This window comes from Macaca thibetana, chromosome 19 (assembly GCF_024542745.1).
Source record: "Macaca thibetana thibetana isolate TM-01 chromosome 19, ASM2454274v1, whole genome shotgun sequence".
In the NCBI taxonomy this organism is placed as follows: Eukaryota; Metazoa; Chordata; class Mammalia; order Primates; family Cercopithecidae; genus Macaca; species Macaca thibetana.
The window spans coordinates 42284246-42311896 of record NC_065596.1 but is presented as its reverse complement, the minus strand read 5'-3'; the positions used below and the strand labels follow the sequence as shown (position 1 = coordinate 42311896).

General features: G+C 50.5%; 3 protein-coding genes across 6 annotated transcripts in view; 1 reads left to right on the top strand and 2 right to left on the bottom strand.

The window, feature by feature from the left end:
* The window catches only part of ZNF607 (zinc finger protein 607), a 405121-nt gene that overhangs the window by 11812 nt on the left and 365658 nt on the right, over window positions 1–27651 (top strand). The window lies entirely within an intron of this gene.
* The window catches only part of SIPA1L3 (signal induced proliferation associated 1 like 3), a 308993-nt gene that overhangs the window by 107851 nt on the left and 173491 nt on the right, over window positions 1–27651 (bottom strand). For all 4 annotated transcript variants that reach the window (XM_050768874.1, XM_050768873.1, XM_050768876.1 and 1 more), the window contains exons 3-6: window positions 21086–22917; window positions 14306–14436; window positions 3273–3461; window positions 2177–2351 (exon numbers count right to left, since the gene is read on the bottom strand). In XM_050768874.1, the coding sequence (XP_050624831.1) occupies window positions 2177–2351; window positions 3273–3461; window positions 14306–14436; window positions 21086–22607 (2017 nt within the window). In that variant the 5' untranslated portion in view covers window positions 22608–22917. The remainder of the gene's footprint in view (window positions 1–2176; window positions 2352–3272; window positions 3462–14305; window positions 14437–21085; window positions 22918–27651) is intronic.
* SPINT2 (serine peptidase inhibitor, Kunitz type 2) overlaps window positions 1–27651 on the bottom strand; it is a 230800-nt gene that overhangs the window by 199119 nt on the left and 4030 nt on the right. The window lies entirely within an intron of this gene.

The window sequence follows — 27651 nt, the reverse complement described above, 5'->3', positions numbered from 1 at the left end:
AGCTCACTGCAACCTCTGCCTCCAAAGTTCAAGCGATTCTCCTGCCTCAGCTTCCCAAGTAGCTGGGATTACAGATACGTGTCACCACACCCGGCTAATTTTTTGTATTTTTAGTAGAGATGGGGTTTCACCATGTTGGCCAGGCTGGTCTCGAACTCTTGACCTCGTGATCCACCTGCCTTGGCTTCCCAAAGTGCTGGGATGATAGCTGTGAGCCACTGTGCCCGGCCTAATTATTTATTTTTTTGAGACAGTGTCGCTCTGTCACCCAGGCTAGAGTGCAGTGGTGCAATCTCGGCTCACTGCAACCTCCACCTTCTGGGTTCAAGTAATTCTCCTGCCTCAGCCTCCTGATGAGCTGGGACTACAGGCACACGCCACCATACCACCATACCCGGCTAATTTTTGTGTTTTTTAGTAGAGACAGGGTTTCACTATATTGGCCAGGCTGGTCTCGAGCTCCTAACCTCATGATCTGCCTGCCTCAGCCTCCCAAAGTGTTGGGATTATAGGCGTGAGCCACCACGTCCAGCCTATTTATTTATTTTTGAGATGGGGTCTTGCTCTGTTGCCCAGGGTGGAGTGTAGTGGCATGATTTTAGCTCGCTGCAGTCTCAAACTCCCAGGTTCAAGCAATCCTCCCGCCTCAGCCTCCCAAACCTGGTGGCATGAGCCACCATGCTTGACTCTGTTTTTCTTTAGAGTTCCACTATATAAGAGCATACCCCCAAACAATATATGGCTGGTGGATTTTTTTTTTTTCCAGAGACAGGGTCTTGCTTTATTGCCCAGGCTGGTCTTGAATACCTGGCCTCAAGCAATCATCCTGCCTTGGCCTCCAAAAGTGTTGGGATTACAGGTGTGAGTCATCCTGCTGAGCCTGCTGGTTTTTGCCAGTTTTTTGTTTGCTAGTTTTGGCTCATATGTGTAGTTCCAGCACTTTGGGGGGCCAAGAATCCCTGGAGGCCTTGTGTTTGAGACCAGTCTGGGTAACATAGCAAGACCTTGTCTCCATAAAAAAGGATAATTGGCCCGCACGGTGGCTCACACCTGTAATCCCAGCACTTTGGGAGGCTGAGGCAGGCAGATCACGAGATCAGCAGTTTGAGACCAGCCTGGCCAATATGGTGAAACCCCATCTCTACTAAAAATACAAAAACTAGCTGGGCATGGTGGCACACGCCTGTAGTCCCAGCTACTCGGGAGGCTGAGGCAGAATAATCCCTTGAACCCAGGAGGCAGAGGTTGCAGTGAGCTGAGATTGGGCCACTGCACTCCAGCCTGGGCAATAGAGGGAGACTCTGTCTCCAAAAAAAAAAAAAAAAAAAAAAAAAAATATATATATATATATATATATATAGTTATGTGAAAGGCATCATTCAGGTCCCACTCTTCTGAGGTTTGCTGTCTTTGCACAGCACGAAGCATGCAGCTCTCCTCCACGCTGATGCCCTTGGTGCCAGTTCATCTCCGCTGGGTGAACACACCACAACCTTGCCAGTGTGCATTGGGTGCACCGAGGTGCCGGTGATTAGGGATATTCAGTCCTCTCCTGCCGTGCACGTGTGCATTAGACAGAGTGCATACCTAGGAGTGCAAGAGCTGAGTCACAGAGCAGGGTCTCTTCAAACTGGATTTGAATGTGCTATACCGTTTTCCAAAGTGGTTGCACATGGCCAGGTGCAGTGGCTCACGCCTATAATCCCAACACTTTGGGAGGCTGAGGTGGGTGGACCACTTGAGGTCAGGAGTTTGAGACCAGTCTGGCCAATATGGTGAAACCCCATCTCTACTAAAAATACAAAAATTACCCAAGTGTGGTGGTGCACACCTGTAGTCACAGCTACTCGGGAGGCTGAGGCAGGAGAATATTGTTTGAACCTGAGAGGTGGAGGTTGCAGTGAGATGAGCTTACACCTCTGCACTCCAGCCTGGGCCACAGAGTGAGATTCTGTCTCAAAAACAACAACAACAACAACAACAACAAAACAAAAAAAAAAAAAAGGAAAAAAGAAAAAAGAAAATGGCTGCACTTATTTGTGCTCCTACAAGTCTGAGAGCTCCACAGCTCCACTGCTCCACGTCCCCACCCTGGCATCCCCAGACCTTTTAAGCTTTGCCCGTTGAGTGGGCGTGCAGTGGTGGCTCACTGTGATCTAACTGGCCCCCCACTTACTCTTGACGTCCAGCTGGGCAGCGTACTTGGTGAAGCCCTTCAGGCAGACCTTCTCACCGATGAGGGAGAGGAACTCCTCGAAGGCGGGGCCAGCCTCCTCGTTGTTGTACATCTCCTCCTCGGAGCTCTGGCCGGCCTTGCAATAGAGGATGCCCACCTTGTGCTTCCGGCAGAGCTGCAGAGGCAAGAGTGGCTTTGTGGAGGCAGGCCAGGCAGAGATGGCAGAGGGAAGGGAGCAAGGGGTATGTCTGAGGCCTTCAGCCCTGGGAGCTGCTGGGACCACTCGAGAACCCAGAGCCACAGCCAGACAGGGAGGAAAACAGTGTTGGGGCATGGCGGCATGTCCCAGTTGTCCCTTTCCCTCTCTCCCCTCCCACAGAAGCACAGCGAGGTGTCCAGGCTGCCTCTTCTCGCTATGGCGGGTGGAGGATGGCTGGTGATGCCATGCTTGCATGAAAGAGACTGTTGCCTTGGCCGGCTTCCCACAGTAGGTGGAATGCTTCCCACAGTAGGTGGACTGGGATGGGCTGAGATTCTGCAAAAGCAAAATCTGGAGGGCTCAAGGCTTATAGTCAATAGCTTTTTTTAGGGAGTGGGCTCCCAACAACCATGTTTGCTTTAGGTATCTCGGATTCCCCTGGTCACTGGTGACTGGGCCACGGTCAGCCACCTGACCTACGCATAGCCCAATTGATGGCTCTCCTGTGACCAGGGTCAGCTTGCTGGGGTCTGCCTGTGGCTGGAATTCTAACAGACTGGGAGCTGTGGGAGAGGCGAGAGAAGCAGAGGGAGCCAGCGTGTGGAGCGGGGAGGAAAGACGCTAACCCCCCACCACAGACACATATACGCAGCACACATGGGGACCTAGCAGCGATCTCACCCCCAGACGATCTCCCTCCTTTAGGAGACCCAGTTACATTCCTGCTCTTGGCACCACTAGAATTTGATTCGAATCCCTCCTTTTGCTGAAACCAGCTTAAGTAGGTTTCTGTTACTTGCAAAGAAAAAAGGATGTGACCAAGATAGAAAAAGGTACCAGGAGTGGGGTTGCAAGCTACTGCCCCTGCAGCGCCCTGACCTCCAGCCCCTGACTCACCCCTTGCTCATCGAGCTTCAGCAGTTGCTCCGTCACCTTGGGAGTGTTGAGGGCCAGCCGCAGGCAGTGGATGTTGAGCTCGGGGATGACGTACTCCAGGGCATCCTTCAAGGGCAAGCCCCGCCCGGTCCCATGCTTGGTGGCTGTGGGCGTGGCATCTTCCAGGATGGAGCCCCGCAGGGTGATGAGCTACTCAAGGGAGAGAAGGGAAGGTTAGGGGGTTCTTGGGACCTAGAAAGGGATGACAGCATACGACAGACATCTTGTGTTGAAAGAGACATGTGTGATGATTGGAAGTTTGTGCTCTAAGGTCAGAAAGTCCTAGGTCTGAGCCAGAACTTGAACCTGTTGCCGCCTGGCTGTGTGGTCTTGACCAAGTGACTTCGTATCTCTGAGCCTCAGCTTGCTCTTTTGTGAAATGGGTACAGGATGGTATTGTAACCTTGAAGGGGTGTTGGGAGGGTTAAATGAGACAATAATGTAAACTAACTTCATCTGTTCAACATATATTGGCTGAGTGCCTCCTCTGAGACACTGAGTCCTATTCTAGGTGCAATGAAAAAAGACCCTTGTCCTTGTGGAGCTGACACTGGAATCGGAGAGAAGTATTACGTAAGGTAGTAGGGATTATAATGAAGAAAACAGGTCCTACCAAGAGGATGTGGGCTCTTGTCCTTATTACAGTAATACTGTATTATGTACACATTCCTGTAAATGCTTATGTAAAACACCCGCCTGCCTTGAATACTGGCACCACCTTGGATCTTGAACTGTGGCACTGGTTTCCGACCAGTTTCATCAAATTAAAAAAAAAAAAAAAAAAAGGCTGGGCGCAGTGGCTCACGCCTGTAATCCCAGGACTTTGGGAGGCTGAGGCGGGCAGATCATGAGGTCAGGAGATCGAGACCATCCTGGCTAACAAGGTGAAACCCCGTCTCTACTAAAAATATAAAAAATTAGCCGGGCATGGTGGCCGGTGCCTGTAGTCCCAGCTACTCAGAAGGCTGAGGCAGGAGAATGGCGTGAACCTGGGAGGCAGAGGTTGCAGTGAGCCGAGATCACACCACTGCACTCCCGCCTGAGCAACAGAGTGAGACTCCGTCTCAAAAAAAAAGAAAAGAAAAGAAAAAAAGGGTCAGGTGCAGTGGCTCACACCTGTAATCCCAGCACTTTGGGAGGCCAAGGTGGGCAGATCACTTGAGGTCAGGAGTTTGAGACCACCCTGGCCAACATGGTGAAACCCTATCTCTACTAAAAATACAAAAATTAGCCAGGCATGGTGGCACGTGCCTGTAATCCCAGCTACTTGGGAGGCTGAGGCAGGAGAATCACTTGAACCCGGCAGGCAGAGGTTGCAGGGAGCCAAGATTGCACCACTGTACTCCAGTCTGGGTGACAGAGCAAGACGCAGTCTCAAGAAATAAATAAAAAAGGAAGAAAAACGCCACCAGTGATTCTAATGTGGATGGTCTGGGATGGGGCCAGACATGCATGTTTGTATACATGGCATATTTTTAATCCATCTCAGGTGCTTCTGATGGGCAGCCAGGGATGAAAACCTTTGGACAAAGCCAGTCACAGCCATCTCATTCCCATTCCCCAGATGTTGCTTTCCTAGGTTTTCCTATAGACAACCATGTGACCAATTCCAGGCAATAAGACGTGAGGGGAATTGTGCTTGGTGAGGACTTCTGGTGCAGATTTCTCTCTAATAAAAGGAAAGCCCCATTTGGGAGGCCAAGGCGGGCGGATCACCTGAGGTCAGGAGTTTGAGACCAGCCTGACCAATGTGGTGTAACCCCGTCTCCACTAAATACACAAATATTAGCAGGGTGTGGTGGCGCATGCCTGTAATCCCATTTACTTGGGAGGCTGAGGCAGGAGAATCGCTTGAACCCAGGAGGTGGAGATAGCAGTGAGCTGAGATCACACCATTGCACTCCAGCCTGGCAACAAGAGCCAAACTCTATCTCAAAAAAAAAAAAACACAAAGAAACATAGGTGTGAGGCCAAATAAATTATCACAAAGTGAATACCTGCGTAATCACTATCCAAATCAAGAAATGCATTTCCAGCACCCACAGCCCTTTTGTACCCCCTTCTTTTTCCCCAAAGGTAACTATATCCTGATTTTTAACACCATCATTTATCATTTATTTCTATTTTTGAACTTCATGCAGTTTGTATTTTTTTATTCTTTTGTTCTTTTGAAGACAGGGTCTCACTCTGTTGCCCAGGCCGGAATGGAGTGGCACAATCACGGTTCACTGCAGCCTCGACCTCCTGGGCGCAAAAGATCCCCCTGCCTCAGCTTCCTGAGTAGCGGGGACTATAGGCATGTGCCACCATGCCTGGATAATTCTGTATATCTTTTGTAGAGACAGAGTCCCACTATGCTGCCCAGGCTGGTCTGCAACTCCTAGGCTCAAGTGATCCTCCCGCCTCAGCCTCCCGGAGTCCCGGGATTACAGGTGTGAGCTACTGCGTCCAGCCAGGCAGTTTGTATTCTTTTGTTATCTGGCTTCTTTCTCTGAATCCTACATATGTGAGATGCAGCCACGCTGTTGCGAGAGGCTGACGTTTTACTTTGATAGGTTTGGTCCTTTTCACGTTGATAAGCACCAGAACTGCTTCCAGTATTTGCCAACTGTGAACAGTGCTGTTAGGAACCCTCACAGAAGCACCTCAGTGCACATGAACACATTTTTTTTTGGTTTTATACCTAGGACAGAAATTGCTAAACCACCAGGCATGCTAATCTTCAATTTTACTGAACTGCCAAATAGTTTTCCAAGTGGTTGTACCAATTTACACCCCACCAGCCCTGTCTGAGCCCCTGCTGCTCCACATCCTCACTAACACCAGCTCGTACCTGTAGCCACAGCATGCTGCTGGCCACCAGGTCATGCCACGCACGGGACCAGCACCACACCAAGAATGCACAAGAAAAATCCCTCCCCAGGGGGCTTGTTACAAGCACCCAAAGTACACTTGGGGCTGTGGTCTAAAGACTAAAGAGGAGGCCAGGTCTGGTGGCTCACGCCTGTAATCCCAGCACTCTGGGAGGTTGAGGCGGGCGGATCACCTGAGGCCAGGAGTTCGAGACCAGCCTGGCCAACGTGGTGAAACCCCATCTCTACTAAAATAGATAAATTAGCCAGACATGATGGCTTATGCCTGTAATCCCAGTTACTTGGGAGGCTGAGGCAGGGGAATCACTTGAACCCAGGAGGCGGAAGTTGCAGTGAGTTGAGATTGTGCCACTGCACTCCAGCCTGGGCGACAGAGTGAGACTCCATCTCAACAACAACAACAACAACAAGACTAAGAAGGATAAGTATTAACTGCAAAAACATGCTTGCCTAAGTCGAAAAACACAGGAGGTGGCAAAAAAAAACATGTCATGACTTCGCCTCTAAGCACACAGCCCGCCACCCTTGCCAAATAGCACCTGGGCAAGAGGTATGTGTGGAAGGAATAGAATGATCCCACTTCTGGCCCCGGTAATTAATAACAAACAAATCTCTCTCATCACAAGCAGGGTAGTGTTGAAACCGATCATGAAAAGCAATAGTGTCAGGGGCTTTGCCCTGTCAATCTGGGTGGCCCTGGGGTTGTGGGTTTCAGTTAAGGCACCAACAGGATCAGTGTCTTTATATCCCATTGACACTGTCCCACAGTGCCCTCTGCTGGGAATGAGGGACAGCATGGACCAGAAATCATTCTTCCCTGGAGACCGGTGGCTTACAGTCATATTTTGGCTCTGACCACCTCATCAGCGCGCACTACTTGAAAAGCTCTTTCTGCACTGGGGACAGTAAGTGCGACACTGGCAGGTCATGAGTGGCCACCTCACTCTCTACCTGGTCACCCCCACCATCAACTCTCACCTGGACAGCAGCCTCCTCCAGGTCTCCCTGCCCCTGCCCTGTCCCCAGTCCATTCCTTCTACAGCTGCCCGAGTCAGATCACAGCCCTCCTCTGCTCAGAGCCTGAAAACATCTGGCATCAGCTGGTCAAGGGCAACAAATCAAGTAAGCCATGAAAGGCACACAGTGCCACGCGAGCAAGGAGGTTCCAGCTGGTACAGGTTATCCCCACTCACTCCTGACTCAGACGCGCTCCCCGCTTGACTGTGCTGGGCGGTGGGTGTACCCTTCAAGAGCATTTCCTAGGAGGTTACTTAGGAGGTGGTCTGCCTGGATTTGAATTCTAGCTCTAGCTCCTCCCTAGCTGTGTGATTCTGGGCAAGCCACTTAATTTCCCTATTACCTCATTGACAAAATGGGGATAAAAATGCCTGCCTCAAGGCATTGAAAGGATTGAAAAAGATCTGTGTATAATGCTTAGCGCTGTATCTTGGGCATAGAGTAAGAGCTCAATGTGTGTTAACCACTATTATCTGTAGATGAGTGTTAAATGTTTATGTACAAAGTCACATGCATAGTTAATAGTTTTAAATTTTTTGTTTCTTTTTTATTTGTTTTTGGAGACGGAGTTTCGCTCTTGTCGCCCAGGCTGGAATGCAATGGTGTGATCTTGGCTCACTGCAACCTCTGCCTCCTGGGTTCAAGTGATTCTCCTGCCTCAGCTTCCCGGGTAGCTGGGATTACAGGTGTGTGCCACCACACCCAGCTAATTTTCATAGTTTTAGTAAAACCTCCCATCCCATGGTTTTGCCATGTTGACCAGGCTGGTCTCGAACTCCTGACCTCAGGTGATCCACCTGCGTAGGCCTCCCAAAGTGCTGAGATTACAGGCGTGAGCCACCATGCCCGGCAATTCACTTATTTTTAATAGAGACAGGGTCTCGCTATGTTGCCCAGGTTAGTCTCAAACTCCTGGGCTCAAGCAATCTTTCTCCCTCGGCTTTCCAAAGTGCTGGGATTACAGGTGTGAGCCACTGCACCTAGACGAGTTTTAAATTTTTTAACCTTAAGCAGGAAGCTACATTTTTTTGCTTTTCCCCCTACTTAACAATATGCTTTGGAGATTGTTCATTTAAACACACACATGGCCAGGTGCAGTGGCTCATGCCTGTAATCTTGGCATTTTGGGAGGCCAAAGGAGGAGGGTTGCCTGAGCCCAGGAGTTCAAGACCAGCCTGGGCAACATAGTGAGATTCTATCTCTAAAAATAAAACAAAATTATTAGCCAGGTATGGTGGTGCACGCCTGTGGTGTCAGCTGCCAGGGACGCTGAGGCAGGAGGATCACTTGAGCCCAGGAATTCGAGGCTGCAGTGAGCTATGACTGCACCATTGCACTTCAGCCTGGGGGACAGAGTGAGACCCTGTCTCAAAAATAAATAAGCAAACACACACAGACACACACACAATCAGATGTACCTACTGAACAAACACTTGCTTTTTTCACTTAATGAAAGCTTTCCTTTTTCTACTTTGCATACTTATGTATTGTCTAAGTTCTTAACAATAAGCGTCTGGTACTTTTTAAATAAAAAAGAAAAATCAATAAAATAAAAATCCAAATCTCTAACCCTATCAGAACTAAAGCCTGTCAAAAACTCATGTGTGCTAGGCCAATGAGAACCACTGGGCCTGGGCGGGGCCACACAGTTCCTGGCTGGTTGCCATTCCCACTCCCTCCTCAGTGTCCTGGGTGAGACAGTGCCAGTGAAGGGGCTTGAGACAGGGCAGCCTGGCCTGGTGCTCGTCCTGTCCAGGCTCTCTGGGTTTTGGATGAGCGGTGCCAAAGCCCAGCTCCAAGTCTGTTCCTGCCTCGGTGGGGAGCCTGGCACTGACAATGCTCATATCCCATCTGCTGGGAGATGCGGGTCCACTCGAGACTGTCGCTTGGCAGCCAGGGGCGGCCATCTGGGGCAGGCCTGCTGGCTTGGAAGGCAGCCCAGACCTCTCGCTCTGGCCCCCATGCCCTGGTTTACAGGACCCCAAGGCATGTGTGTGTGAACATGAGAAGGACAGAACCCCATCCGTGAGTTCAATCCATGCTCCCCAGAATGGGCCTCTGACCTCCTGGGAAAGAACGTCCACTGCGACAGTGGTACTGCTCATAATCATTTTCCGTCAAGTGTCAGGCCCAGCACTGCCTGCTTGATATGTGCAACCTCACCGAGCCCACAACACAGTTCTGCAAGCCAAGAATTTCCAAGAGGGAAACTGAGGCTCCGAGAGGAAATGAGCCATGTGCCCAAGGTTCTAGAACTGCTGAGTGGCCAAACTAGGACTCATATGAGGTCTCCAACCCATGGAGCATGGCTCTGCCTCAGGACCTCTGCACTGGCTGTTCCCTCTGCCTGGAATGCTCTTCTTCCAGTTGTCCACACGGCTCCCTCTCCCCTTCTCTAGGTTTACTAGAACGTTACCTTCCCAGTGAGGCCTCTCTTGACCTTCCTGTTAAAAATCTAAGCACCTGCCACACTCATCACTCCTCCTTGCTTCGTTCCCCACCTTGTCACTATAGGCAGCACCTACAGCGTAATTTGCTAAGGTGTTTGGTGTCCTGCTCTCTCCTCCTCAAAGACCCACTCCCCTGAATATCTTTGCTGCCTTGTGTGCTATGGTACCCTCCATGCCCAGCATAGAGCTGGGACGGGGGAGCACTGAGCAAACGTCTATGGAATGGATGGATCCCAGGCCTGTGGCTGTGAGACCCAAAGTGTCCCCGTGCTGTCACCTGGGATGGACCAGAGTCCCCCATGGCTAGTTTTGTAGGTGCTGGGGGTAGGAAGTAGATGGGAGCAGGTATACACTGGGAATGGCATCAAGCCAGTTTCAAACTTAGTGACCAGGAAATCACAGCAAAAAAATTATATAACCCAGTATCCATGCACTAAAGTCTCACAACTCTCAGTATGTGTGGCATAGTCTAATATATATATATTTTTAAATTTTTATATTTTAAGTTCTAGGGTACATGTGTATAACGAGCAGGTTTGTTACATAGGTATTACATGTGCCACATTGGTTTGCTGCACCCATTAACTCATCATTTACATTAGGTATTTCTCCTAATGCTATAGTCTGGTATTTTTTATTTTTTAGAGATAAGGGTCTCACTGTGGTGCCTAGGCCGGTCTTTTTTTTTTTTTTTTTTGAGACGGAGTCTCGCTCTGTCGCCCGGGCTGGAGTGCAGTGGCGCGATCTCGGCTCACTGCAAGCTCCGCCTCCCGGGTTCACGCCATTCTCCTGCCTCAGCCTCCCGGTAGCTGGGACTCAGGCGCTCACCTCGCCCGGCTAATTTTTTGCATTTTTAGTAGAGACGGGGTTTCACCGTGTTAGCCAGGATGGTCTCGATCTCCTGACCTCGTGATCCGCCCGCCTCGGCCTCCCAAAGTGCTGGGATTACAGGCTTGAGCTACCGCGCCCGGCTGCCTAGGCCGGTCTTGAACTCCAGGTTTCAAGCAATCCTCCTGTCTTAGCCTCCCGTCCCAAAATGCTGGGATAACAGGTATGAGCCACCATGCCTGCCTATATATTGTATTCTCTTTTTTTTTTTTTTTTTTTGAGATGGAGTCTCACTGTCACCCAGGCTGGAATGCAGTGGCCGGATCTTAGCTCACTGCAAGCTCCACCTCCCGGGTTTACGCCATTCTCCTGCCTCAGCCTCCCGAGTAGCTGGGACTACAGGCGCCCGCCACCACGCCCGGCTAGTTTTTTTCTGGTATTTTTTTTAGTAGAGACGGGGTTTCACCGTGTTAGCCAGGATGGTCTCGATCTCCTGACCTCGTGATCCGCCCGCCTCGGCCTCCCAAAGTGCTGGGATTACAGGCTTGAGCTACCGCGCCCGGCCCTTACTGTATTCTCTTTCTTCTTCTTTTTTTTTTTTTTTTTTTTTTTTTTGAGACAGAGTCTCACTGTGTCACCCAGCCTGGAGTGCAATGGAGTGATCTTGGCTCACTGCAACTTCCACCTCTCAGGTTCAAGCGATTATCCTGCCTCAGCTTCCTGAGAAGCTGGGATTACAGGCACCTGCTACTACGCCTAGCTAATTTTTTTTGTATTTTTAGTAGAGACGGGGTTTTGCCATTTTGGCCAGTCTGGTCTCAAACTCCTGACCTTGGGTGATCCACCCACCTCAGCCTCCCAAAGTGCTGGGATTACAGACGTAAGCCTCCATGCCCGGCCTATTATATTTTCATTACGAACAAAAACACAAATGCTAGCACTGAGTTGGCTGAGCTCCTAACTCATGAGTGGGTCCAATGTGCAGTCTAAGCTGACTCAGTCAAACCCCAGAGGCAGCCGAGTGTGGTGGCCAGAACACAGGCAGGCACCCTGCCCTGCCACGCCCTGGAGGGTGCTTTGGGCAAGTCCCTTCACCTCTCTGTGCCTGTTCTGTCATCTATAAATGAGGACAAGAGTGTCTTCATCCTAGAATCGTGATGAGATTTAAGTGAGTTAATAGATATAAAAGGTATAGAATATTGCCTGACACACAGTATAAAGGAGATTTGCAGTAATAATAACCTTTGTAATAAATAAATATATATATATATATATAAAATTTTATTTTTTTTTTGAGATGGAGTCTCGCTCTGTCACCCAGGCTGGAGTGCAGTGGTGCGATCTCGGCTCACTGCAACCTTTACCTCCTGGGTTCAAGAGATTCTCATGCCTCAGCCTCCCGAGCAGCTGAGACTACAAGTGTGCGCTAACATACCCAGCTAATTTTTTGTGTTTTTAGTAGAGACAGGGTTTTACCACATTGGCCAGGCTGGTCTTGAACTCCAGGGCTCAAACGACCCACCTGCCTTGGCCTCCCAAAGTGCAGGGATTACCGGTGTGAGCCACTGTACCCAGCCTATTTATATTTATAAGTATATGACTGTAGGCGTCATTTCACCCAGCAGTTGCCCGTATGTCCTAAAACAGTCGAATGCAGTGTGAGCTGTCACCTCTCATTCTGCCCTGGTGCTCATCTGGCCAGAAAGGTGGGTGGAGGGAGGAGGGGCTGGGGAGACAGAGGCTGGTGACCACCTGTGGTTTGGCACACATGGTTTTGTGGCTGCCTCTTCCTGGCTGCTGCAAAGCCTCCGTGCCATCCCATTCCCCCAACACAGTGGGAAGGTCTTGGTCAGGGGATGGGGCGAGGGCACTCCGAGCTGCATCTGCCAGCCTGGATGAGGTCCAGGACTTGGCTGGCCCCACAAAAGTCCTTGGCAGCCTCAGCCTGCTAGGCTTCCATGTCTGGGCAAAGGCCAGGCCCAAGGGGCTGGGGCAATGCACGCTGAGGGAGACCCATTTTGGAGGGCCTGCCTAGCTGGTGACTGCCCCTCTTCTGAAAGGTCTTCCTTATTTGGGTCTTCTGGACCTCTCTGTCATTTCTGCTTGCCTGGGTCCCCTCTTTTTGCTGAGGATCTGCCCTGCCTCCTTCTCCAGGGAGCTCTGGTGGAACTGTCAATCACAGTGCCTGGCCCTGCCCCTGGACCCAGGGTGGGGGGTAACATGTGCTAGACCTGGCCAGTTTCCTCTACCACCCCGATCACAGCGACTGGCCCAGGGATTGCATTTGTGATCTAAGCAGAGCCAGAGTTCTTCCCAGATAAATCTGTCTAAGTCTTTTTTTTTTTTTTTTTTTTTTGAGATGGAGTTTTGTGTTTGTTGCCTAGGCTGGAGTACAATGGTGCAATCTCAGCTCACTGCAACCTCCGCCTCCTGGGTTCAAGCAATTCTCCTGCCTCAGTCTCCTGAGTAGCTGGGATGACAGGCGCCTGCCACCACGCCCAGCTAATTTTTGTATTTTTGGTAGAGACGGGGTTTCACCATGTTGGGCAGGCTGGTCTCAAACTCCTGACCTCAGGTGATCCGCCTGCCTTGGCCTCCCAAAGTGCTGGGATTACAGGCATGAACTACTACTGTGTCTGGCCAGTCTGAGCCTTTGGGATGAGAAGGCGTAAAGATGTAGGTTTGAGCAGCCCATCTCCATGTTCCCATGACACGGTGAGAGCTTGTTAGTGGCAGAAGAAAATGACATTCATGATGCATACAGCAAAGCCAAGCAGAGACCTAAAGTAGCAGAGTTCTGGTGACTGCATTTGAGTCTCTAAGTCCAGCTATGCCCGAAGCTTGCCCTACCTCTGGATTTGCAGTTACACGAACCATGAATGCTATTTCTGACTTAAGAAAGTTAGAAGTAGACTTCTGTCACTTACAATTTAGAGTTCTAATAGAGCATGGGTGCCCCAGCAGGACTTCCCCACTAGCTACAGCTGACATTTAATCCAGGGGAAGGCCTCCAGCCAGGATCATGGGCTTCTCCACTCAGAATGGAAAGTGACACATTGGGAGTACCTTGAGCTGATTGGCCCAACAGCAGCGCCTGTGGTTGACAGTCCCCAATTCCTGTCCTGCCTGAGGCTTGTTGCCTTAATTCTTTCCATTATGTAGGACACCTCATGATCCTAAAATGATCCCTTACCTTCCCTTTTATTTCTTATGCTTATTAGAGTTAATCTCTCGCAAACAGGTTTTGTAATGTTGGGCTCTGAAGTCAGACACCCTGGACTGAAATCTTGGTCTGGCCACTGATTCATTGATCCTATAAAATCATTTATCTTTCTCTCTCTCTCTTTTTTTTTTTTTTTTGAGACAGAGTCTCACTCTGTCGCCCAGGCTGGAGTGCAGTGGCATAATTTCAGCTCAGTGCAGCCTCTGCCTCCCAGTTTCAAGCAATTCACCTGGCTCAGCGTCCCCAATAGCTGGGATTATAGGCGCGTGCCACCACGCCTGGCTAATTTGTATTTTTGGTAGAGATGGAGTTTCGCCATGTTGGTCAGGCTGGTCTTGAACTCCTGACCTCATCTGAGCCACCCACCTCGCTTCCCAAAGTGCTGGGATTACAGGTGTGAGCCACTGTGCCCAGCCGGAAGTCACTGAAATTCTGAGTCTTAGTTTCCTCCTCTACGAGACGGAGAGACTAACAGGATTGCTCTCCTGGGGTGGTTGGAAAGATTCCATGAGATGAAGCCAGGGAAGTGTTTGCCCCTAGAACCTAGCTCGAGATGCGAGTGGCTATGATTTCTTTAATAAGAACGAGAGTGATGGGACCTACCTCGCGGGTCCGGAAGATGATCCTGTACTGGTACTGAGGTCCATGCTCCTTGTGGTCTTCCAGCTTCTCCCGCTTAATGCTCACAGCCACTGGCCCCAGTTTCTCATCCACGCCGAAGTAATTGGCATGTTCTAAGAAGGAAGAGCAGGCGAGTTCAGGCTCAGCTGTCTGGGAAGGAGGGGCCCTGATGCCCAGCAGGCCTGCAGATAGGGTGATCAGGCAGGGTCCTGTGCAATCTGTGGGATGCTGGTCACGCAAACCTCATGCCTTGGTCACACACACCCCCAGTGGAGAAACTAAGAGGCAAAAGCCCACCTTACTGTACCACCTCTGCCAAGCCACAGAACTTTTCTGAGCCTCAGTGCTCTTGTCTGAGAAAACGGGGCCTTGATGCCACCCACAATTCAGAGAGCTGATGTGAAGGCAAAATGAAGCTACAGATATGAAACGCTTACTACGGTGCATGGCATGTCATCAACCCAGCACCACTGTGATTCATCCCGTGCTTGCAAATTGTTCACTTGGTTTAACTGCTGATTAGCCCTTGTGAAGTTGTTAAGTACGATTCTAGTCTAGAGAGCCTCCTGACATCTGGGCTCTGCCCCTTAAGAGATGTCTGGCCCCAGCCAAGTTGCTAGACAGCATTTTCAGCCATAAAATAAAGTTAAAGGTGGACCCAGCCTTGAGCACTGTGCCAGGCACATAGCACGCACATGATGAGTGTTGGCAATGACCAGCCCCAGTCGTTGACGCCTGTCAGGGACCACGATAGGGGTCCCCAGGCATCGCCTTTATCTCACCATGGTTCTTTACCTAGGTAACTTCAACACTGCTCTTTTTTCCCTTAGGGTAACAGAGGCTTTAGCCAGCCATGGGGCACGCCTCCTGCTCCCTCCTCTACCCGACAGCTGCCTCCTCTTTTTTTCTAAAACATGCTGCTATCTTATAACCCTTCCAGGCAAACAGTTCTTCCCGATGTATAACCCAAGTATCTCATGCTTGTGTGGGTATCCACCAGCGGTCTGTCTTGACCCAAGTCCATGAAGTTAGCATCACCCACCACCGGAAATTGTACTGGTACGCTGAATGTTTTTAACTGATGGTTCTTGTTCTCATGAGATGCTCTTGGCAAATCAAAGGCTAATCTAAAGGCAAAATATTGTGTGTTAATTAATGGCCCCAATCAGGATAGCATCTGCAGGGGGTTCAACAATCTCCAGCTGATCAGAGAATGGAATAAACATTGTACTCTACAGATCTACAGATCGCAGATACCAGCTTATTCCTGAAGCAGCTACAGGGGTTGTTGCTTTTCCCATCAATGCATATCTAGCTCCTTGCAAATCCTAGCATATCGTAGACACTCAAACACTGACCAATGATTAATTTATTTACTAGTTTTGACAAAGACTCTTTGCTTGGCCAAACTTTAGTCAGGCTTTGGAATATTCTCCTAGGCCCATCTGTGCACCTCCTTGTAAAATCCAGTTTTAACAAAGAACCCTGCTAAGTCAGTTTAGCAAGAACCCTGCCCCCCAACCTTATCCTAATATCTGGACATCCTCAACATCTGATCAAGCTCTTCATCCTCCACCATCCAAAGGTGATGTCGGATCATCCTGGTGTGTCATCAGCGAGATTAGGTTGGTTTAGCCAGAATCTTCCTTACCTCTGACATTTCTTCTTAGTAATTTCTTCCATCCACTGACCCCCACCCTGACTCTTGGCTATAAATCCCCACTTGACCACGCTGTATTCAGAGCTAAGCCCAATCTCTCTTCCCTACTGCCAGACCCCGCCGCAGTGGTCCCTACGCCTACTGTGATGGCTCTGAATAAATTCTTTACTGTGCTTTAACAAATATTATTGAATAGTTTTCTTTTTTGAGACAGGGTCTTGCTCTGTCACTCAGGCTGGAGTGCAGTGGTGCAATTATGGCTCACTGCAACCTCTGCCTCGAGGGCTGAAGCGATCCTCCCAGCTCAGCCTCCACAGCAGTTGGGACTACAGACACGTGCCACCACACCTGGCTAAATTTTTAACCTTTTTTTGAGGTCTCACTATGTTGCCCAGGCTTGTCTCTTAACTCCTAGGGGCAAGTGATCATCCCGCCTCAGCCTCCAAAAGTGCTGGAATTACAGGCGTTCAGGGAGCCCTTGTGCTTGGCCAGGACATTTTTTTCTTGAACAGCTTTCAGTGCTACAAAGAAATTTTTAAAAATAAAATGACTTTTTTTTTTTTTTTTTAAAGCTGCATGATGAGTACTTCCTACCTGCCTAACACAGAACTAAGTATTTTAATGTATAATCTTACTTGATCTTTATTTGATCCACATTCCTTTCATGTAAGTATTTGTATGTGTAGGTTGAAAAGAATGTGTTCTTTGTTGGTTAGGTACAAAGTTAATATATATACAGTGTAAAATCAAGTTTTCATTAGGTTATTCAAATCCTCTAAATCCTTATTTTTCAGTTACTAGATTCTGTCAATTTCAGAGAGATAATCTGTGCACTTCTCCCGCTATGGTTGTGAATTTTTCCACTTCTCCCCGTAGCGTTTTTGTTTGTTTGTTTGTTTGTTTGTTTTGGTTGGGGGGACAGAGTCTCACTCTGTCGCCCAGGCTGGATTGCAGTGGTGCGATCTCGGCTCACTGAAACCTCTGCCTCCCAGCTTCAAGAGATTCTCCTGCCTCAGCCTCCCAAGTTGCTGGGATAACAGGCACCTGCCACCACACCCAGCTAATTTTTGTATTTTTTAGTGGAGACAGGGTCTCACCATGCTGGCCAGGCTGGTCTTAAACTCCTGACCTCACGTAATCTGCCCACCTCGGGCCTCCCAAAGTGTTGGGATTACAGGCGTGAGCGAATGCGCTCAGCCAGCCTGATCCATTTTTAAAATCTATATACCCCTAAACCAAGTTGCCAGGTATACAAAGGTTCACAACTACCAGAATTTCTTGGCGAATTTTAAGAAACATGAAATGGCCTTCTTACTTCCTCTAAAAAGTGCTTTCAGCCTTTAAATCTATTTCATGTGATACTGATATTGTCTCATTGGCTTTTTCCTTGTAAGCAACTGTCTGGAACTTCTTTTTTTTTTTTTTTTTTTTTTGAGATGGAGTCTCACTCTGTCGCCCAGGCTGGAGTGCAGTGGCACAATCTCGGCTCACTACAAGCTCCGCCTCCTGGGTTCACGCCATTCTCCTGCCTCAGCCTCTCGAGTAGCTGGGACTACAGGCGCTTGCCACCACGCCCGGCTAATTTTTTGTATTTTTAGTAGAGATGGGGTTTCACTGTGTTAGCCAGGATGGTCTCGATCTCCTGATCTTGTGATCCGCCCGCCTCGGCCTCCCTAAGTGCTGGGATTACAATCGTGAGCCACCGTGTCTGGCTTGGAACTTCTTTTTGATCCCTTTCTTTTCAATCTCTGTGTCATTTTGTTTGTGCATGTGATATTGATATAATCATCTTCATTTGCCATGCAGTCTGAAGGGTAAAACGTATCACATGGATCAGCTATGGAACAGATACCCCAAACTGAGGGCTTTCTGACTCCAAGTTGGAACTCCAGAGACTCCAAGTTGGAGCTCCAGTGCCCCATGGGACAACTTAACTGACATTTGTTATGTTTGACAAGGACATTACTTTAAATATTTTTTAAAAACTAGTTGCTGTGAGCCAGGTGTGGTGGCTCACGCCTATAATCCCAACACATTGGGAGACCGAGGTGGGTGGATCATCTGAGGTCAGGAGTTCGAGACCAGCCTGGCCAACATGAAGAAACCCTGTCTCTACTAAAACTACAAAAATTAGCTGGGTGTGATGGCAAGCATCTGTAATCCCAGTTACTTGGGAGGCTGAGGCAGGAGAATCGCATGAACCTGGGAGGCAGAGGCTGCAGTGAGCTGACATCGCGCCACTACACTCCAGCCTGGGTGACAGAGCGAGACTCTGCCTCAAAAAAAAGAAAGAAAAAGCAACAACAACAACAACAAATCCAGTTGCTGTGGAGTACTAGCTGCTAGCTCCTCTTCTTTTTTTTTTTTTTTTAAGAAAAACTCTCTATTCTTGGAAAAGAGAAACTTTGTCTAGCTAAAAATCTACATTTCCCAGCCTCCTTGCACACAGGTGTGGTCACTAAGTGGAAGTGGTTGGATGGGGCTTCTGAGAAAGCTCTTTAACCCATTTATGCTGGAGACTGCAATTTTGTGGATTTTTCCAGGAGTAAAAATTCAGACCCTGGCAATGACCTTGAGCAGTAGGCTATAACTCCCACATGCTTAGTGTTCCAATAATGAAACACTAGGCATAACGGCATAAGGGGGTTGACTTGACAAGAGGTCTGCCTTTTTGTCCTTACCCTTTCCTCTTTTTCTCTGCCTGGAAACACAGATGTGATGCCTGTAACTCCAGCAGCTATCTTGGTGTGGTGCGGCAGGGGATCGTGCCATGCACTAAGGCTGATGTTCCACTGATGCTGAAGACTGACCAAACCAGCCCTGGGCTGCTGAACTCTGGCTTTCTTCACAGGAGAGTCACTTCTATGTTGTTTAAGCCTGTTACTAGCAGTTACAAGCAATTCTGATTTTTTTTTTTTTTTTTTTTGAGACAGAGTCTCACTCTGTCACCCAGACTGGAGTGCAGTGGCATGATCTGGGCCCACTGCAACATCTGCCTCCTGGGTTCAAGTGATTCTCCTGCCTCAGCCTCTCAAGTATCTGGGATTACAGCCACATGTCACCACGCCTGGCTAATTTTTTTGTATTTTTAGTAGAGACGTGGTTTCACCATGTTGGCCAAGCTGGTCTTGAACTTCTGACCTCAAGTGATCCGCCTGCCTCAGCCTCCCAAAGTGCTGGGATTATAGGCATGAGCCATCATACCCAGCTAATAATTCTGAATCGTTATAGCTGCCACCATTTAAAAATCAGTAAAGTCTATATTTTAAAAAATCTGAGTTTCAGGAGAATCTTGAAAAACTGGAAAGGCTGGTAACACTAGATTTGTCTGCATGTCTTGCATGACAACAGTCAGCTGGCACCGGGCAGGAATGGCCTAGTCTTTGCCTAGTATGCCGTACTCTTGCAGTGTTCTGCTGTCCCCTGAAGCTGCCTGGGTTTATGGTCTCTGCAATACGCTATGCTGTCTCCTGGGAATGCCTCACCAGCACTAATCATGTATGAAGCCCATCTCTCCCTGATGTTAACACCCTCCAAACATCAACAGCTTCGCCTTCAAAGTGGATCCAGAGGCCGGGCACGGTGGCTCACACCTGTAATCCCAGCACTTTGGGAGGGTGAGGCGGGCAGATCACAAGGTCAGGAGATCAAGACCATCCTGGCCAACATGGTGAAACCCCATCTCCACTAAAAATACAAAAAAAAAATTAGTTGGGTGTGGTGGTGCACACCTGTAGTCCCAGCTCCTTGGGAGGCTGAGGCCCATGAATCGCTTGAACCTGGGAGGTGGAGGTTGCAGTGAGCAGAGATGGCGTCACCGCACTCCTAAATGGATCCAGTAGTGGCTTGCAAGATTCTTCCCCACTTCTGGGCTCCCATCTTAGACATGTCCATCATCTCCTGCCTGGATGACTGCAGCAGCCTCCTGCCTGTTCCCCTGTCCTCTCCCCATCCCTCACAGTCTGCTCCCCACATGCAGCTGGAGGCAGGTCGTGAACACAGGAGTCAGAGGAGGGCCCTGCCCTGCTCAAAGCCGTCCTGTGGCTCCATCTCATGCAGGGTACAAATGAGAGTCCTTGCTAGAGTCCCACATGACCTGCCCCTGTCACCCCCTGCGTCAGCTCCATCCACTCTCCCCCATCACTCTGCCCCAGCAACACTGACCTCCTGTCTGTTCCTCCAACATTCCAGGACTTTTTTTTTTTTGAGATGGAGTTTCGCTCTGTCACTCAAGTTGGAGGCTGGAGTGCAGTGGCGCGATCTTGGTTCACTGCAACCCCCGCCTCTCGGGTTCAAGAGATTCTCCTGTCTCAGCCTCCCGAGTAGCTAGGACTACAGGCATGTGCTACCACACCTGGCTAATTTTTGTATTTTTAGAGGAGGCAGGGTTTCGCCATGTTGGCCAGGATGGTCTTGAACTCCTGACCTCAAGTGATCCGCCCTCCTCAGCCTCCCAAAGTGTTGGGATTACAGGCCTGAGCCACCGCCCCTGGCAGTTCCAAGACTTACGTATTCGCTGCTCTGTTCTGGGAACAGGGTCTGCAATTTGCACATGGTGCTTTCAGCTCGGTACTCAAACCGCACCTGCCTCCGAGGCCCTCTCTGACCATCCCCTACTGAGATCTGCCCCCACCCCCAACACTCCATTTCCTTCTTCCCCACTTTACTCTTTTCCACTGCATTTAGCACCCTATAATCCCCTGTGTATTTTTCGTATTTATCCTGTTCTATTGTTTGTCTTACCCATGAAAACATTAAAAGTGCTGGGAAGACAGAATATTTGTTTCAAGCTGGTTGATACTATACCCCCAGGCTCTAGAGAGTGCCTGGCACTGAGCTGTCCAAGCCCGTACGTGCTGAGTAAATGCAGAGCTGTTGTGTCCTGTAGCTCCAGGTTTATGGAGTGCTGCTGTGTCAGACACAGGGCTGAGGCCCGGGTGGCTCTGCTCACCGGATCCTCACAGCCCTCCAGAAGGGAGGTCTCTGTTCCTGCCACATCCTCAGTGCCAGAGCAGTACCTGGCACAGAGTAAATGAATAAGTAGGGGTCTCGGAGACAAGCCGCGGCCCACCCAACCCTCCCACCCACCCGCCATCCGTCACCTTTGCCCACGAAGTAATCCTGGTAGTAGCGGGCGCCCAGGTCCACATGCTCGATGCTGTACTGCCGGGGCCGACTCTGCGTCCTCTGCTGCTCCTTGGGCACTTCCAGCACCGAGATGCTGGCGTTGGTGCGGTAGGCGCTCAGGGAGGGCTCTGCCAGGTGGCCCTCGCTGCTGCTCGGGGAGCCCACGGAAGCCCGGGAGAAGCTCACGTTGCGCTCACACTCGCCCCCAATCTCGTTGCGGAAGTGTGGGCAGCTGAGCAGCAGGTCATTGCTGTTGTCATCACCGAGGTCCTGCTCCAAGTTCTCCTTGCAGTTTAGGTCCTCCGTGCTGGTGAAGGCCGGGTCCAGGCCTCCGAGGCTGTGGGCCCGCGAGGCCGTGAGGGAGGCCATGGCCGAGGCGGCGGAGGCGGCCGAAGCGCCCGTGGTGGTGTTCCGCCTCTGCGACACCGACACCCTGTTGGCGGCCGCCTCGTTGAGATCGAACAGCATGCTCTGCACGTCGAAGTGGGCGAAGCTCTTCTGACACACCCACGGCCTGCTGGCTTCCGGGGGGCTGCGGCCCTCGTCGGCCTCCCCCGGGGACCGCCCAGCCTCCCCCTCGGGTTTGCTGCTCCTTAGCTTCCGAAAGATGGATGAGTCCACTGAGTCCCCGCCGCTGAGGCCCCGCACAGGTTTCTTTCGGGTCTTCTCCTTCTCCTTCGCGGGCTGCAGCGGCAGGAGGCTGTCCTTGGCGGGCTGCCAGTTGTGGCAGTCCTCCTTGGCTCCGCCTCCGCCCCCCATGAGGTGCGGGCCAGGATCTGCCCGGAGGAGCTCGGTGAGGGCCTGGCAGCCCCGGGCGTCGGGCTGCTCGCTGCGGAACTCGTTGAGGATGTCGAAGAAGCTCTGCTCCGGCATGCCCTGCACATCGATGGACGAGGTGCTCCCATACTCGCGGAAGAGGGGCAGCGCCCCCGTGTGCCGGACCCCGCGCGGCTCCCCCACGTCCTCCGCGTCACACTCGCTGAGGGTTATCTCGCTGCTGCTGCGGTGCCGAAGAGGGAGGAAGGCCCTGCCGGGGGACCGGGGCCACCCGTCCTGGAACTCCACGTCTTTGGACCTTCTCCTGGAGAGTCGGTGGAAGGCTTTGGACCCTGAGGAAGCTGGGGTGCTGGTGGGGGGCTGTCCGTTCTGTATGCTCCTCATGGAATGGGCCATCTTGGTGGCCTTTGTGCCATCTGTGTCCTGTGAGGGGCTTGGGTTGCTCTGCTCTCTCAGGGCCTCCCGCTTGGGCGGCCAGTCGGCCACCCTTGCACGCACACCCATCTTGGGCATTGCGGGGGTGGTGGGGCTGGGGCGGGTGGTGGCGGTGGCGGTAACCGGGCTGTCACCAAGAGGCTGGGACATGCTGCCATTCTGGGCCCAGAATCCCAAGGGAGCATAGTCCCCTGTGTGTGGCCCAGGGAGGACATCGCCCACCCTGGCCCCACAACTGGCTGCAAGGTCCACACCATCGCTGGGGATGGCCCGATAGGTGGTCATAGTCCACGGGCACTGGAGTGCTGCTGGCCCGGTACGCTGTGGTGTCACTCTATAGGGTTCCCCACTCCTCAGCCATTGTTCAGGGCCGCCAGGCCCAGGATGAAGGATGCTGGGCCCTGAAACCTGACAGGAAGGTTGTGAGCCTGTGGAGTCCAGTTCTCCACCATCGCTGTGCACAGCTGAGCCAGGACAACCTCAGGAGGCAGGTGCTGTCCTGGGGGCTCCAGACCGAGTGGTTCAGCAGCACAGAGCAGGCAGCAGTTGCGGGTGCCGGCCAGCCGGAGGTAGCGAGGAAGTTGTCCCCGCCATGCTGAAATGGGAGAAAAGGAAAATGTGAGCTGCGATAGCCGTGTTACTGCTCCCAGAAAGTGGGACATGTGACTTTTCTTGACAGCCTCACTCATTAAAAAAAACCTTTTTATTATGGAAATTTGCAAACATACTCAAAGGCAGAAAAGAGACTGAGTCACCCATCAGCTCCAACAACCACTAACTAGCTCCTATTCCCATTTCATCTATTCACCCCGCCTTATGACCTTCTTTGTTTCTAACAGAATGTTTTAGAGTAAACCCCAGACATCAGGTCTTTTTTTTTTTTTTTTTTTGAGACAGAGTCTCACTCTGTCACCCAGACTCGAGTGCAGTGGCACATGCTTGGCTCACTGCAACCTCCACCTCAAGGGTTCGAATGATTCTCCTACCTCAGCCTCCCAAGTAGCTGGAATTCCAGCATGCGCTACCTTGGCCAGCTAATTTTTTGTATTTTTAGTAGAGAAGGGGTTTCATCATATTGGCCAGACTGGTCTCGAATTCCTGACTTTCGGCAATCCCTGCCCACCTCAGCCTCCCAAAGTGCTAGTATTACAGGTATGAGCCACCATACGCGGCCAGACATCAGGTCATTTTTCACCCATAAATACTTTAGCTTGTATCTCTAGTAGGTAAGGTTTTAAAAAAAAATCACTACAATAACATTATCATACTCATCTAAATTAACAAGAATTCTTTAATGTCATGCAGTACCCTGCCTGCATTACATTTCCCATCATTGTCTCGCAGGTGTCTTCTGTGAGCTGGTTTGTTCGAAATTATCTTCTGCTTATGCAGGTATTTTCTTAAGTCTCCTTTACTCTACAACGGCCACCTTCCTTTATTTTGATGCTCTTTACTTGTTGAAGGAAAGGGGTCACCCGTCCTGTGGATTTCCCCACTTTCAGGATCCCTGTGGTGCCACTTAACATGTTCCTCTGCCCCCTGTATTTCTCTTGAACTGGTGCCTTCACGCAGAGGCCAGACTATTGTTCATCTGCTCTGTTGTTCGCTCAGCTCAGCTACTCTGTCAGAAAGGAAGTGAAAATGACAGATGAGTCAACATGAGCACCAGTGGAGTTTGGGGAGGAAAGCCGCAGAAGGAATGTCTCTAGAAATCCATGTGGTTACTGCAGACTATGGCTGGGTAAACCAGAGCCCATCACTTTTTCACTGAGATCTCCCCAGTGACTGCTTACTGCATTAAAACACTATCCAAACTCCTTCCCCTGCTCCATAAACCCCACAGGATCTGGCTCTGATGTCTCGCCCCATCCCTGACTAAACTCTGATCATACTGGCCTTCTTTTCTGTTCTGATGCACTAAACCTTATCCAGGATATCTGATATGCTTCCTCAGTCCTTCCGGGGGCTGGTTCCTTCCTGGGGCTGGTTCTTTCCCATGTCAGTTTTTCCATGGAGACTTCCAGCTGGGCGCGGTGGCTCACGCCTGTAATCCCAGCACTTTGGGAGGCCAAGGTGGGTGGATCACTTGAGCCCAGCAGCTCAAGACCAGCCTGGCCAACATGGCAAAACCCTGTCTCTACTAAAAATACAAAAATTAGCCAGGTGTGGTGGCAGGTACCTGTAGTCCTAGCTACTCAGGGGGCTGAGGTAAGAGGATTGCTTGAACCCGGGAGGTTGAGATTGCGTGAGCCATGATCACACCACTGCGCTCCAGCCTGGGCAGCAAAGTGAGACCTTCTCTCAAACAAAACAAAACAAAACAAAACAAAACAAAAAAACTCCCAAAAAACAAAAACAAAAACCTTCCCAAATCACCCTATAGAGACAGAGAAGCCCCATCTTCTGGAAGCCTTTCTTAATTATCCGCTCTACTTTCTTCCAATTTTTTTTTTTTTTTTTTTGTCTCGCTCTGTCACCCAGGCTGGAGTGCAGTGGCCGGATCTCAGCTCACTGCAAGCTCCGCCTTCCGGGTTCACGCCATTCTCCTGCCTCAGCCTCCTGAGTAGCTGGGACTACAGGCGCCCGCCACCTCGCCCGCATAGTTTTTTATATTTTTTAGTAGGGACGGGGTTTCACTGTGTTAGCCAGGATGGTCTCGATCTCCTGACCTCGTGATCCACCCGTCTCAGCCTCCGAAAGTGCTGGGATTACAGGCTTGAGCCACTGCGCCCGGCCTTCTTCCAATTTTTTTAGCGGTTGTTCATTCTGTCTACTGGCTGGGTCCACCACTCAAATGTTGGCTCCAGAACGGCAGGGATGTCTGTGTTGTTCACTGATGCATTCCCAGTGCCTAGAACAGTGTCCAGGACGTTTGTTCAGTATTTCGTGTATGTACGAGTGAACAGATGGCTTCTGCCTAATTGGAGGTGTAAGTACCTCCTGATTTGCAGGCCCCTGGGGAAGGGAGTCTGTGCCTCTGTCCAGCACATAAAACCACCTGCGGGGTCACTTCCGTTTGTCTCCACCTTGAACTTCTAGAAGATGAAAATCCTGCTGGAGAGGAAGGGGAAAGTGGGTCGCCGTCTGTGATGGAACCTGTTGACTGCCCAGCAATTGTGCCCGCTCCCTCCTGCCAATGGAACTGATTTTGCTCGGAGCAGTACAGTGCTGCTTTGGGCTGGGCACTTGGCTCAAAGTGACCTCTAAGTTTTCTTTCCTTGGGAATCTAGAGCTGGATGCAGCCGTTCTTGGTCAGCAGCTATTGGTGCTTCCTGTGTGAGAAAGTAGCAGGCCTCTTCTGTGTGTGTGTGCGTCGGTGTGTGTGTGTGTCTCTGTGTGTGTCTGTGTGTGTGTGCGCACGTCTGTGTGTGTGTCTGTGTGTGCATCTGTGTGTGTCTCTGTGTGTGCGTCTGTGTGTGTGCATCTGTGTGTGCATCTGTGTGTCTGTGTGTGTGTGCGCGCATGTCTGTGTGTGTGTTCTGTGTCTGTATGTGTCTGTGTCTGTGTGCATCTGTGTCTCTGTGTGTGTGCGTGTCTGTGTGTCTGTATGTGTCTATGTGTGTACATCTGTGTGTCTGTATGTCTCTGTGTGTGTGTGCGTGTCTGTGTGTGCATCTGTGTGTGTGTGTGCATCTGTGTGTGTGCGTGTCTGTGTGTGTGCATCTGTGTGTGTGTGCGTGTCTGTGTGTGTGCGTGTCTGTGTGTCTGTATGTGTCTATGTGTGTACATCTGTGTGTCTGTATGTCTCTGTGTGTGTGTGCGTGTCTGTGTGTGTGCATCTGTGTGTGTGTGTGTGCATCTGTGTGTCTGTGTGCATGTCTGTGTGTGTCTGTGTGTGCGTCTGTATCTCTGTGTGCGTGCGTGTCTGTGTCTGTATGTGCGCGCGTATGTGCATGTGTAGGGGGGCTTTTCCTAATTTATGCCGGGAGGTATGGAGCGAACCGGCAGAGACCACGAGGGAAGCTCAAAGCAGATTCAAGGAGCAAAATAGCAAGGAGAGCCTACAGCCTCTGAAAAAGCGAGCACCAGAAGAGGGCAGGTGGGGAGTGGGGAGCCCCTCTTCCTGGTGCCCCACGAGAACACAAACAATCCTGAAGACGTTGCTGGGAGGCAGCACGGGGATGGGCTAAAGAAGAGTGAGGAAGCTGGAAAGCCCACAGGGTCGAGTTGCCTAAGGGAGACAGGAGAGAGGCCAAGAGGAGCCTGCACTGACCTGGACGGCAGGGTGTCTTCTGCCAACCAAGGCTTGTGGGAGTGTGGATGTCAGATCATCTGATTTTCCAAGAGAAATCAGAAACCTGGAATTGCATGCAACATCTTCCAATTTGAAAAGCAAAAACATTGGCCGGGCATGGTGGGTCACGCCTCTAACCCCAGCACTTTGGGAGGCCGAGGCAGGTGGATTGCCTGAGGTCAGGAGTTCGAGATCAGCCTGGCTACATGGTGAAACTTCATCTCTACTAAAAATACAAAAATTAACCGGGCATGGTGGCACACATCTGTAGTCCCAGCTACTCGGGAGGCTGAGGCAGGAGAATCACTTGAACCCGGGAGGTGGAGGTTACAGTGAGCTGAGATCATGCCACTGCACTCCAGCCTAGGTGACAGTGAGACTCCATCTCAAAAAATGAAAAGAAAAAGAAAAGGAAAAACAACAGAGCAACAGAGACAATAACAAACTATCATACAGAGATAATGGGAAGGATTTTCAAGAAACTGCTAATAGTGCTTGCCTCTGTATGTCTGTCCCCACCACTCCCAGCCCCTTCCCCTTTTCCATTTTTCTCCTTAGCACTTATGAACAGGCTTACTTCTTTTTCTTACTCATTATTATTATTATTATTTTACAGACAGGGTCTTTCTCTGTTGTCAAGGCTGGAGTGCAGTGGTACAATCAGAGCTCACTACAGCCTCAAACTCCAGGGCTCAAAGTGATCCTCCTGCCTCAGCCTTCTGAGTAGCTAGGACTAAAGACACATGTCACCACGCCCAGCTAATTTTTAAATTTTTGGTAGGGGTGGGGTCTCAGTATGTTGCCCAGGCTGGTCTCAAACTCCTGGGCTCAAGTGATCTTCCCACCTCAGCCTCCCAATGTACTGGGATTATAGGTGTGAGGCACCGTGCCCAGCCTCCTCAGTGATTTTCTCACTGGCATCTGGGAACTCATCTGCTGCCTCTGGTCGGCCAGAAGCTGCTTCTCCTGCTATCTTGACATTTTTTAAGCCATACTCTTTCTAAAATTATCAAACCATCCTTTGCTGGCATTAAATTCCCCAGCTTGAGATCCTCCTCCTTCCTTTTGCTTTAGGTTGCCATGTAATGACTTCAC